The 12,726-nt window shown below is 49.4% G+C and overlaps 3 protein-coding genes across 3 annotated transcripts; 1 reads left to right on the top strand and 2 right to left on the bottom strand.

The window, feature by feature from the left end:
- Nucleotides 1-1,810: 1,810 nt before the first annotated feature.
- On the bottom strand, nt 1,811-3,238 carry EURHEDRAFT_415667 (thioredoxin-like protein 1). Its single transcript, XM_040782757.1, has 3 exons — nt 3,100-3,238; nt 2,838-2,985; nt 1,811-2,773 (listed from the first exon to the last, which is right to left on the bottom strand). The coding sequence occupies exons 1-3, from the start codon at nt 3,176-3,178 to the stop codon at nt 1,993-1,995; spliced, it is 1,008 nt and encodes a 335-aa protein (XP_040635934.1). The 5' UTR covers nt 3,179-3,238; the 3' UTR covers nt 1,811-1,992.
- A 44-nt stretch (nt 3,239-3,282) lies between these two features.
- Nucleotides 3,283-3,596, top strand: EURHEDRAFT_200206 (uncharacterized protein). The gene has a single exon (XM_040777932.1). The coding sequence runs from the start codon at nt 3,387-3,389 to the stop codon at nt 3,549-3,551; it is 165 nt and encodes a 54-aa protein (XP_040635933.1). The 5' UTR covers nt 3,283-3,386; the 3' UTR covers nt 3,552-3,596.
- A 46-nt stretch (nt 3,597-3,642) lies between these two features.
- EURHEDRAFT_517806 (dead box ATP-dependent rna helicase) lies at nt 3,643-12,474 on the bottom strand (the record flags this gene model as incomplete). The annotated part of the gene is made up of 7 exons (XM_040786596.1): nt 3,643-3,781; nt 3,849-5,773; nt 5,852-6,144; nt 10,093-11,492; nt 11,959-12,062; nt 12,122-12,337; nt 12,406-12,474. 7 exons carry the CDS (start codon nt 12,472-12,474, stop codon nt 3,643-3,645), a joined length of 4,146 nt encoding a protein of 1,381 aa, XP_040635932.1.
- Nucleotides 12,475-12,726: the final 252 nt, after the last annotated feature.

Genomic DNA, 12,726 nt, shown 5'->3' with positions numbered 1-12,726 from the left:
ATTTTTTTTTTTTTTGACTTTGCTTTGCCTTTCCCCCCCTCATTTGCTTTCTGCAAGAACCGGTACAAGCCGTTCAAAGACTAACCTAACTCAGAGTAGGAATTACCGATTGTCGGGTATGTACGTATCGCCACCGCAATAATAACTTCTTCAATTCAACTCAGCTTGGCTTTTGACTTTACCGGCCGAACCTTGCAGAAAACGGAACCTTGCTCGTGCTGAGTTCCCGACACCCAGCTCGTGGCAATCGGGATCGGAATCTTGAAAATCTATATATATAAAATTCCACCACTGGCCACCGCACCGCGCCGGGGAAGGCGAGATTTGAAAAAATGAAACTAGCTGAAACCTGACTCGCACAATGGCACTATACACAAGCTTGGGGCACTTCCGGATACTACGCACCGTTCTAGATAGACCAGACCCAGATCCAGACCAGGGCCAAGAAGCCTAGGGAGATCGCATCCGTGAACCCCATGCCCATCTATGTGCTTGACTCTTGCCCTGCCATGCCGTGCCGTATGACGGCGGCGGCGAATAATTTCTGGGGCAGATTCCAATAGATTTCGCTATGATCAATTGCTGGACATGTTGATGGTCATGGCCATGATCAGTGGCGAGGCCTTGGTTCGTTCTCGTTTATTCTGGTTCGCTGGCATTTGTGCTGACTCCGATCCTGGCCCCAGGGATGGTCCTCTACGTACGTTTATACTTACGGAGTAGTCCGTACAAAGACGGAGACGGGGATGTGCGAAAGCAAACGAACGAGATCAACGTCGGAAACGATCCCCGAACCCGACGAAAAAACATGGCCTCTTTTGGCTTCGCTAGCTAGGACCATCACCATTACCGTAGCCATGGGCATGGACCACTGTCGCTGCCACTGCCGGCATACTAGTTTTCTACTGACTTGTGCGCGGTCCCTCGTGTAAGAGCCGTATAGAGGTAGGTATGTAGGGCCCCTTGTGCTTCGGGCCGTGGTCGGCTCCCCCCCGCAGGTACCCCCGGGGAACCCTGGGAAGACTAACAGAAGAGGTATTCACTCCGTGGATAATACGTATAACGGAGGCACCGGGTACGGAAGTACATAACCATTGGCACTTGAAACGATAGACAACGACCTCGAAGTGGGCAATTGACTCTGGTGTCTCACTGCCTCCCTACGGAAGACAAGTACGCGAATACGCTGTCAACGATGGCAAATTGCATTTCAAAAACGAAAACGATCAAGACAAACCAAATATAACCAATTTCAAATAAACGAGAAAACAAAAAGGCCTCAGTGGATGTTCTTGTGAGATCATACTCCCTGATCAAGGGGAGAATTCAGTCTCTTCCTATCATATGATTTCATCCAACTCATCATAAGCCATAATTATGGGAAAAAAGATCCAAAGGAAGAAAAATCCCAAAACAAAAGACACGAAAAATTTTCTGATACGCTGATGTAATCATTAAAATCCACTGTTTGCTCACTTTACACCATTTGCACCATTTGCCAATCGCTTCTGCGCTCGCAACAACTGCTTTCCCGAATGCCGACACACAAGTCGTATAAATTCTTCGCACGCAGGGCAATATTTTAGAAATTTTTTTTCCTTTCTTTTCCTCGTGCGGCGGCGCAACTATTATTTACACCCGTGTTGCCTAAACATCCTTTTCCCTTGTGGAAGTTCGATGATGTTAATTAGGTGTCAGTTGCGCCACAGAGCATTGGAATTGCACGCCGGTCCTTACTTTACTGGTCTTTCTTATTTCTCTCAAGGATGAGGCCATTTGGTTTGGGATCGGACACTACTTTTTTTTTTTTTATGAGCTTGCTCTTGTTTTTATGTGGATGAGACGAGCTTTTGTAGATTTTGCTCAAAACCAAGTAGATGGTTAGATTTGAGTAGACGAATGATATGATACTGTTTTTTAATGTTTTATGCAAGTCATGATCGTAAATCTATGTGTCGCACGTAGTTCGTGCGTTCAGTCTCTGTAAAGTGCCTACTCACCAACCTCGTCACCAATCTTCTCCAACTTGCCCATTTCTCTCTTCTCGCCCGCCTCACCCATAAACCGAATCCGATCCACGCGCAACTTGTCACTGTCCCCATCCCCATCCGCAAAGAACAACACCAGCGAGTTCACACTCTGGAACTTGACAAACCGCAGCTCAATCTTAGCCGTTCCTGTCTTCTTATCCCAATCCTCCGGGTTGATCGTCACCGTCTGCACAGGCGGGATATCCTCCGCCTCGTCAAAGCCCAGCACCTGCGAGCGGTTCACATACACATGGATAGTCTTAGGCCGCATAGGACGCTCATCATCATCCTCATCTCCATTTGCAGGCGGCAGCGAAGTAATATGTAGCGAGTGAATCTTAAGCCTCGACTGGAACGCAACGTACAGCATCAACTGTTCATCCGTGTCACTCTCCACCCAGTCCGCAGCGCTGCCTTCCGTGGCCTTTCCGCCCGAAAGAGCAGACGGTTTCGAGGTGTCAAACAGCGTGCGCGGCTGGGCGAATGCAGAGTCGCGATTCAGTAGCTCCAGGCCCTTGGGTTCGGTTTGGTCCGTGATGTCGCTGTAGCCCTTGGGGATGGAGGCGCCCAGCCAGCCGATTCCGCCGCTTACTGAGGAGTCTCCTGAGGCGCCTTCGCCGGAGGATTCTGCTTTGCCGGCTTCAGAGGCGAGTTTCTGGACGACTTCGTGGAGTTTGCGGGGGTCTGCACCGCGGACGGTCGATGCGGGACGGCCTCGTTCGAAGACGATGAATGTGGGCATCCTACAACCACACCAACTATCAGTATGTCCCTTCCTTCCTCTGGTTGTTTATTTCTGTAACGTACGCAGTCACGCCATATGTCTTGGCAATATCTTGCTGCTGGTCAACATTGATCTTGGTAAAGGTGATCCGGTTCGGGCGCGTCAGCTGTAGAGCCAGCTGTTCATAGGCAGGAGCGATAGCTTTGCATGGCCCGCACCAGTCCGCGTAAACTAGACAAGAATAATAATCAGTATCGAGGTCAAAACAAAGGATAATGGTAGCTCGTATTCGGGATGAGGGACAACGGAGAGAGAAGAGGGGCTAGAGAGCAGGCCAAGACTCACAGTCTGCGACGACAATGGCGGACGAGGTCAGGAGAGAGCTGAATTGCTCCTTGGAGGTGATATTTATTAGTGTTGACATTGTCGATACGAAGATGTGCGATTTAGAGGACAGGAATAGGATGAAGGAAGGTTGGTTGGCGGTGGGTGTCAAAGGTCGGGCAAAATATATATGTATGTCATCAGCCCCTCCGTAATGATAATGACAGCACTACTGGCAGTCACCATAAATCAGAGCAAACATAGGCTGAAAGTACTGGTTTATTTTATTTTATTTTATTTTGCATAATATGAAGTCAGTTGGCATCGTTGTTGCTTATTTTCTACTTCCAACCAGTATCTACATTAAGATACAGCTGAGCCCACGATTCAAGCGTATGGTACAGATATTAATATGCAATTCATTATTCCACCAGCTAGTTGTCGAAACGCCAATTCGAATGCACGATTTTTGAAGGGATAAATGGAGTAATGTCGTGAAATGTAGCATAGAATAACCAGTGAGTATAACATCTCGCCTCAGCCAGAGAAGGCGATATGACGAATCTACCAACCCGACTTTCCACCAGCGTCTTCAGTCTTTCTGCCCATCCGGTTTGGCTTCGATTGGGCAGCTTCATGCTTGCGCAATTCTTCGGGGACGCGAGAGATGGGTGACTTCATGAGCATTTGCTTGAGGTCGTACCTATTTGATCCAACTGTTAGTTCTGCTGTGCAGGTAGTCATAAGAGGAAAGGGACAGAGAAACATACATAACATCCGTATCCTCATTACCCAAGAAGGTAATAGCAACACCACTCTTTCCAGCACGACCCGTACGACCGATACGATGCGTGTAGCTTTCAATAGTGTTGGCCATGTTGAAGTTGATGACCAGACTGACGTCGGGGACATCGATACCACGACCCGCGAGATCGGTGGCGACAAGCACATCCGTGCTACCATTCCGTACAGAGGACAAGGCGGCTTCACGCTGTTCTTGTGTTTTACTTCCGTGCAACGTAACGGAGGAGAAACCCATGTGCTTTATTTCTCGTGCGATAGCATCGCAGTTACGTTTGATATTGACGAAGACGATGATCGGGGGCCGGAAGTCACCAGAGGAGAGGATGTCGCCAAGACGCTTCTTGCGCTTGTCTTCGCCAGGAATTATCTCGACACGCTGCTCAACTGTGTCGACAGCTTCGCCGACGCTGCCAATTGTGATGATTGCTGGCCTGCGGAGGTATTTCCGGGCGATGCGTTCCACGGCGGACGGCATAGTGGCTGTATACATCATGGTTTGACGGTAGCGGTCTTTTCCTGCGACATGTCGGCTCATCACGTTGGGGTTCTCAGCTTCCTCAGAGTCGGGCTTCTCGTTAGATACGGGAAGAGCGTCGAGGATCTTGTTTACGGGTTCCTCGAATCCCATGTCAATCATACGGTCAGCTTCATCCATAATGACATAGCAACATTGACTCAAAACGAGCATTCGTCTCTCGATACAGTCAACCAATCGACCCGGTGTTGCGATGATAATTTCAGCACCATCCCGTAGACTGTAGGCCTGCTCCTCGAGGGAATGACCACCAACAATACTGACGACATTGAATCCAAGCGGTTGCGTGAACTTCTTGGCTTCAATCTCAATCTGCTGTGCCAATTCACGAGTGGGTGCCAGGACAATCGCATAAGGACCATCGTTCTTCCTCCACTCGAACTCATCGATCCGCGGTAGCTCGGAGATGTACACGAGCAAGGGCAGCAAGAAGGCCGCGGTTTTACCAGAGCCGGTCACGGCAACACCAATAAGATCCCGGTTTTGCAAGGCAATCGGAATGGCAGCACGCTGGATAGCACTAGGCTCATTGTAACCAACCCGACTAACAAGCTCCATTACCCGATTGGGGAGACCAGACTCATCCCAAGATCGCATGGGGTTCGGCACACTTCCACCCTTGGTACTGATGTTGAAATCTTCCTTGAAGATACGCCAGTCTCTCTCGCGCATGAGCTCCAGTTTCTTCTCGCTCCAATGCTTGTCGAGCTGGTTGCGTGTGCTCTCCTCCCTCCTTCGCCGCTCCATTTCCAAGATCTCTTTCGCCCGGATTGCTCCCGCTTCGTGATCTCGGTCCTCCAGAGCACGGGCATATTTCCTTGCCACCGAATCTGCGACATCATCCCCGAAGCCAGCAAGACGGCCGCGACCAAAGAAGTTTGCCTCGTGTCGGTGCTGGTAGAGCGGGTTGTAGTCGCCGCTGGTGTCTTCCTCCGCGTTCCACTCAAAGTTGAATTTCCGGTCAGTCGTGCGCTTTCGCTTCTTCTTAGCCGAAAAGTTCGACGTCTGATCGGCTCCCATGTACCTTTCCTTGATCAGAGCAGCCTGCGCGACCGCCTCTTCATCCTCCGCCGGCCGTTTATCAGCAGGTCCGCCCTTCGATTCTTTCAATCCGAATGTCATCGATTTGGGCGCAGGTGGCGGTGACATATCATAGCCTTTGTTCGGGACAGAACTGCGCATAGCTCGAGGACCAGTGGGGATGGATCCTCCATCTTGACTTGCCCCGTCGAATGGTGTCCTATTACGGTCTGCGCCATTCGTCGCTCGTTCTTTCGTTCGTCGATCTGCCTCGACTTCCTTTGCACGTTTCTCTAGAGCAATCTTTTCGCGTTCGGCTTTCGATAGGAATTTCGGCTGTAGTAAAGAAATCAATCCGTTAGTATTTTCTGGCTTGATCGATTATCAACAAGGGAACTAAGCCAAAGTACTTACCTTAGCAGCTGCTGCATCAGCCTCCCTCTTTTTCCGCACTAGTTCCTCCACACTCAACGGTGCAGGCGCAGGTCGTTTAGCCCCCCATCCCTGCTTCTTCTTCTTTGTCGCCGGCGGCGGTGCGGGTGGTTCTTCCTCCGGCGGCGGAGGAGGCGCGGGCACGTCTGGGGGCGGCGGAGGAGCGAAGTCGAGAGGAGGAGGGGGGGGCGGCTGTTCTAGATTAGAGGGACTCCGAAAAGGAAGAGATGTGTCTGAAGGGTCATCTGGAATGATGGGATCCATGATTTGTTTGACTGTCTGCGAACGCGGCAGGAAAGTGAGAAATAACGAGCCAGACCGCGGAAGAAGATGTCGGAGACGTGGTCACGTGCGCTCGACCAACCTAGGGCAAAAGAAGCAGTGGAATGAAATTACAAAAAGATCGCTTGATATCTGGCTTGAAATAACGATAAAAGACAACAGCAGACAGAAAAAATAGCACATCAATGCCGCAATGGCTCTTCTGACAGAAACAAAGACGACCCTTCAACGAAATATCCCAACTAAAATTTGCTGAGAGGTAAGCGTACGGCATCCAACAGGAAGACAGTGGAAATGCTGTTTGTTCCCATGATTGGCCAAGGACAAGTTCGGTTTAGATGGCAGAGTGTCGGAACTTGGATCAAGCATTTGGGTGAACAGTTAGTAAGTCAGACGAAGCAAAGCCGTTCCTAGAATCAGTCTGAATTTGAACTTTGATTTAGAAACTTTACATCTAGAATGCTACATCCATAAGGTATACTACTACAAGTATAGATGTTTGAGTTATGCCTAACCATTACTGCACGACGAGACACAGAACACTAGTACAACATCTGTTAATACGCTGCTTTAAAATGTTATACTCGAATAAGGCACGGTATACTCGCTCGGTTCGTTTTTGTTTATCGATTTGTACTTCACATGGTGCCCGCTTCAACATCGAGCGTATTCGCCCTTTCTCCCAAGATCTGAGCCCTTTCCACGCCACTGTCTTTGAAAAAAAAGGTGGCGAATAGATTGCAGTGTAGGTATATTTCAGTAGGAGATCTTTGAATGTGTCGTGGCGCCGTGCAACAGGTATAATGCATCCCGTTGCACCTCGATGGGAGGTGTATGGAAGGCCGGGACGGAGAGAATATAGATCAAAGGATGAAGAATATGAAGAGGGATGAGATCCATCCAACTATCATAATCATCTGTTGGCAGCAAGCAAAGCACCCTTTTCAAAGCTTCAGCGCCGGTGGAGGAAGACGTGAGTCCGGGACGTAGAAGCCCTGGTATTTCATACAGTAAGCACACTCTACCCGTACAATGATCATAGTCCTCAACTAAATCTTTCTGTCCATCCCCTTTGGCAGGTTGGAGATACCAACCCAGCGCCTTCTCGCAGCAATAACAAGGACACCCACAGCATCCCCCCAGGGGCAGCACATCTTTCCTGATCCAGCGCCTATGAGTAAAGACGACCATATCGGTCTCTGTGTTCAGAGTATCATTTGTTCTTTCACGGTAGGGGCACCCACCGGTTGCATATAGTAGTACCGACTCAAGTTATTTTGATGTTTCTAGTATATTTCCAGTAGCTTTATAAGATGCTCTTCCAGGTCTGTTTTGTGGTAGTCTGATAGCTTCTCGTCTGGTTGTTCTCTTCCTTGATTTACACCAGTAAGTCTTTCCCTTTCTAGTTGCTGTGTAATCAAGCGATACTGGCGTTGGAGGATAGAAACACAAATTGCTCTTCTAGTTGGAAGGGCTTGATCCATCCTTCTCGATTGCTGAGGTAGTTAGCTTGCTTTCACGTCAGTGTGCCCTTGACACGCTTATGTGCCTTGTCGAAGCCGCGCTCGCATTTCGGCTTCATGAAGAATCAACTCATTTTGCGTACGCGATAAATGGACTTCTGAGGTATAGGTAAGAGATTCCAGTTGAATATTCTATTAAAGCGGACAATAATGGCAACCATGACGCTATTACCTCGGGGTTGTCGAGGGCTCATGCAATTATCGATATATAAAAACAAAGATCGCTAGCAAGAAGGGAAATTTTACATAGCACAGAGTATTCCTACGCATCGGAGGTAAATAGCCGTAAAGCCCGATAGTCCACTGATTCGTCAACAGTTGGCATGAATGAGTGATACCCCTCACTGCATGTATATCTAGAAGAGAACCCCACCATACGAAAATTCCGCAAAGCACCAAGCATCAGAATTGCAAGACGCAATGGTCAAAACTCTACCTTTTGGCGACATTCAAGTCTCATCACCCGGCTTCGGTGCCATGGGCTTCAGCTACGGCTTGGGCAAGAAATTGTCTCTAGAAGAAGCTGAGCCAGTTCTGTTGAAGGCGATTGAACTGGGTTGTACGTTCTGGGACACGGCAGTTATTTACCAAAATGGGGTCAATGAAAAGCTTCTGGGAGACGTTATTCGGAAGCACAACGTTCGGGACAAGGTTTTTGGTGAGCTGCCGTCATTCCACTCTTTAATAAACCATCTTCTGTATTAATGATTCGTGGATAGTTGCATCGAAATGCGGGTTCAATGTATTTGAAGGTGACTGGAACAATCATAAAGTCAACAATTCCGCCTCGCATATCAAGGAGTACATCGAGGGTACTATTGAACGTCTCGGATTTGCCCCTGACCTGTACTACCTGCATCGTATGGATCCCAATACGCCCCTTGAAGAGTCGATCCCGGCTCTCGATGAGATCCGCAAGGCGGGGAAGACCAAGTATATCGGTCTTTCGGAGTGCTCTGCTGCGACGCTACGCAAGGCTAATTCGAGTGAGTTCTCACCCGTCTACAGACTTCCTTTGTTTCTGCTGACTCGATATAGTCGCCAAGATCGATGCTGTCCAAGCAGAATATTCAGCATTCGAGACCTTGCATGAGACGGACGGCTTGATTGATACAAGCAAAGAGCTGGGCGTGGCCTTTGTCGCTTACAGTCCACTGGGCCATGGATGGCTTGTCGACAACTGCGACTTTGGCAATTCTCCCGAGGATTTGGCACCGAATGATTTCCGTCGAAGATGTATGTCTCTTCTATCACGATATCGAACCAGTGCGAGGTACTGATACTGCCAAAGCCCCCAAGTTCCAAGGCGAAAACTTCTACAAAAACAAGGCTATCGTTGAAGAGATTAAGAAACTAGCTACTCGAAAGGGTTGCACAACCAGCCAGATTGCGCTTGCCTGGGTTGCTTCTCAAGGGATGATTTCTATTCCTGGAACAACTAAGCTACATCGTCTCGAGGAAAACTGGGGATCTTCGGACGTTGAATTGACAGAGGGGGAAAAGCAGGAAATGCGCAGAATTATCAATGAGGCCAAGCCGCATGGAAACAGGTATGCTCCTGCTCAGCAGGCTCTTGTTGGACATTAGGTATCTGAATGGGATGAATACATGGTAGAGAAAGAAGACATGAATGAACCCGACAGGTTTCTGCTATCTCTTTTAACCAGAGCGCAACAAGCATACAGTTATTCTACTCCACACTTCTCCAACATGAAGTGTGCTTCCATAATCAAAGAGACCTCGCATTTGCAAAAGCTCATAGTGGAATGTACTGATGTTAGCCGTTGCTCGTGTAAGCCCCGCCATGCACTGCAGCTGACTTAGGTACAGACACACTGCGTTTACCTGCACGCCTTTACAAAAGCGCTACAGAAGAGGCACTATAGCGTTGCGCTCAAGTGCTTTTTACCGGACAAGATGCCTTCTGGAGTCCCGTGGCATTAGAAAATAATGTTGAAAGTAGCGCCAGGTTGTGCTTTTTGGGCCCTATTTTCTATCCACCCGATGACTTCGTCATGGAAAGCGCCGTCTTCATGATCCTTGTCTGACAGTATGGCACCGAGCAGCCTTAATTTGGTCGCAGGATCTTTCTGTTTACCAGATTCATTACCTAACTACTAGAATACAAAAAGGAACAACGGTGTCCAAACCCATTTATGTCCACCCAACCAATCGACTAGCATAGTATCATTTGAGGAATCCGTATAAATCTTGCTCTCCTCATGCTCTCAACACGCCACGCCGTACGATAACAGAAAGCTGCACTGCAAAAGTATGAAAGAACTCGTAAAAGCAACCTAATATGGTTTTACACGTGGACAAACCACTCAATGGGAACGTAGATGGAACGAAAAAGGGGGATTAAAACAACCTGGTATGCAGTTTGAGGGATGAGAGGCCATTAGGCGCCCATGCCACCGTTGACAGGAGCCTGCTGGTAATAAGCATATGCGTTTGCTTGTGCTGCGGCAGCCGGGTCAGGCACGGGAACAACGGGCGTGGCTGGCGTAACGGGTGCGACAGGGGTTGGTGCCGCGGGGGTTACTTGGCTACCGTTCTGAGGAGCGGGCTGTGCTGTACCACCGGTCCTCGTCGTAGCCACAGAGACAGGGCCGTGGACTTCACGGTCAAGAGTCATGTACTCCTTGGCCGCGTCGTTAGTGCCCCGCTCGAGCAGGTAAGTCATGTAGATCTGGACAAGTTCCTTCACCACTTCTGTCGAAAGAGCACTTTTGGACCTGATATCCTCAACAACCTGCTTGATACGTTCATATTGGGTCGATTCGGTATCAGCACTCGTTGGCTGCTCCAGCTCAAATGTGAGGTAGCTGGCCCAGAACGCTCGGCTGTCCAGGTAGTACTGTTGGTTTCCTTGGAAGACTTGTCTAGCCTCTTCAGGCGAACCCTTAATCTTCCAGAGGAGCCGGGCCCATTCGGCAACAAGAGCAGCCTTAGTGGCCATGTCGCACTGCGGCGAGTCAAGTTCGGTCTTGTATACGTCGATTGCTGCATCGAGACCTCCGTGGCGGCGGCTGGTGTTGGCCAACGAGACGATGGTCTCGACGTGGTTCGGGAGATGGATGAGGATGGCTTCGTGAATGTCCTTGGACACATCCACGCGGCCTGCCATCTCCTCGAAATATGCGTACTGGAGACGGGTAGCGGGGTTTGCGATGGGAACATACAAGCAACTTGCGCGCTGATAAATGATTCGCACTTCTTCTTCCTTGTTAGGCTGAGCGGCCATCCAGCGAGCGTACCGTTGCCAGAATTCGTCATAGTGGGCGCATGTCACCAGACACCGTTCGTACAAGAACTGGATGCGAGGATACTGCCCTTCGCTCTCTTCGAAGTCAAGGTACTTCTTCCAGTTCGACAACTGTCCCTCATCCAGCTCAGTCACATGGAAATATGGTCGCTTGATCTCCGATTCGTAGGTCCACCGTTTCGTTGTCTCGGTCTGTGTCTTGGAGAAGATCTCAAGGTGATAACCGTCAACACGCAGCCGAATGTCTCTTTCAATCTCAGCTTCAGCTTTGGCACCTGGAGGGATATGCGCAGAAGCTGCCTCGATTTCGGCGCGGTACTGGGACAAGAGCTCGGGAGATGCAAGCTCTGTCAGAGGCCGGGTTTGAGCCATCTGGCGATACCGTTCAAAGTATCGAGCATACTGGTGCATGGGAATATGGATGGCACGGCCAAGGATCTCAAAAATCTTATCAAAGGCTTCCACACGCTCTTCGTACTCGATATACTTATCCCAGAACGGATGGGCAAGGAAATCTAGACCAACACATTTCGCTCCTCGTTCAAAAAGCCTGAATCATGTCTGCATTAGTATCCTTAGAGCCGACCATAAAACAGGGGGAGAGATCATGGGGCAGTGGAGGGGGAAACGGGGGAAGGGTTGGACAAGGACAGCAAACATGAGCGTCAAATCTCCAGCGCACGGGTCCAAGCAATGAACAAACTAGATCTGTGGGACGCAGGTTTTCTTTGCATCGTGTGCATGTATACTGGTGCTGTGGTAATGGTAGTCTTCTTTGGGCATCAAGATAAAGAAAACAGCCTGAAAAGCCATGGGTGAGAAAGTAAGATCCAGTTGAATCCGGGTAAGGTAACCATCTCACCCATCATCATAGAGGGAACTGTTGCCAAAGGCCCTTTACATTGTGCGAATCCGACACAACAAGAGCGTGGGCGCTGCGTTGAATCACGGTTACAAGGGAGGGTAAGGGGAAGGAAAAGGAGAAAGAAACCAGCTCCAGTTTATACACAACTTACTCTCGAATAATGTCAGGGTCGTGGGAGGTCTCGGCCTTGAAGGAACAGTAGTTGGTCCAGAGGTCGACTGATGGTGAGATACTAGCGACACCTCGTTCGTAGACCTGGTCGTGGAGAGCAAGTAGGTCAGCAGGTGGAACCTTTTGAATATCGCAAAACCTACCATATCTGCTGCTTCGGTTCCCGTGATGGAGAATTCCAGATCCGCATATTTCTTCCAGTACCCAAAGAGCAACGGGAACTTGGCGAGGAATCGATCGTACACGTTTCGTGCGGTTGTGATGGCCTGGGGGTTGGAATTGCGGTTGATGCCTCCTTCAAGCGCCTCTCCGGCGCGAACCAGCTTTTCCCAGGTCTCGAAGTTATCGGGGTCATCGGTCTATCGCAGTCATGTTAGCAGACGCGCTATATTCTGAGAGTAGCCATGAAAGACCCAAATATCCTTACCAGGTCAATCTCGAGCTTTTTCAATTCCGCGTTCTCCTCCTCGGAGCCTCCGTAGCTGTAATCCGCCATGACGGGCAGTGTTTCGCACTCAAGATAGAATAATCAAACAGATATAAGTGGTTCAAATAGGTCAGCAATCAACCGGAAAGATAAACAAAGTACAGAGCGTGAGTATCGAGGAGGTAAAGTCGAGAGTCAGAAAGGTCACAGCCGAGCCGGAAGAGAAGAAACACGTGCCCAGCCACACCCCATCAAGCCTCATTTCCCTAAAACGGCTTAGCGCCGGACCCGGAATTTCTACCTACCTCTTATCAAAAATCC

The sequence above is a fragment of the Aspergillus ruber genome (genome assembly GCF_000600275.1).
Source record: "Aspergillus ruber CBS 135680 unplaced genomic scaffold scaffold00028, whole genome shotgun sequence".
NCBI classification, from domain to species: domain Eukaryota; kingdom Fungi; phylum Ascomycota; class Eurotiomycetes; order Eurotiales; family Aspergillaceae; genus Aspergillus; species Aspergillus ruber.
The sequence above is the reverse complement of the archived record's forward strand: the minus strand, read 5'-3'. Positions and strand labels throughout refer to the sequence as shown.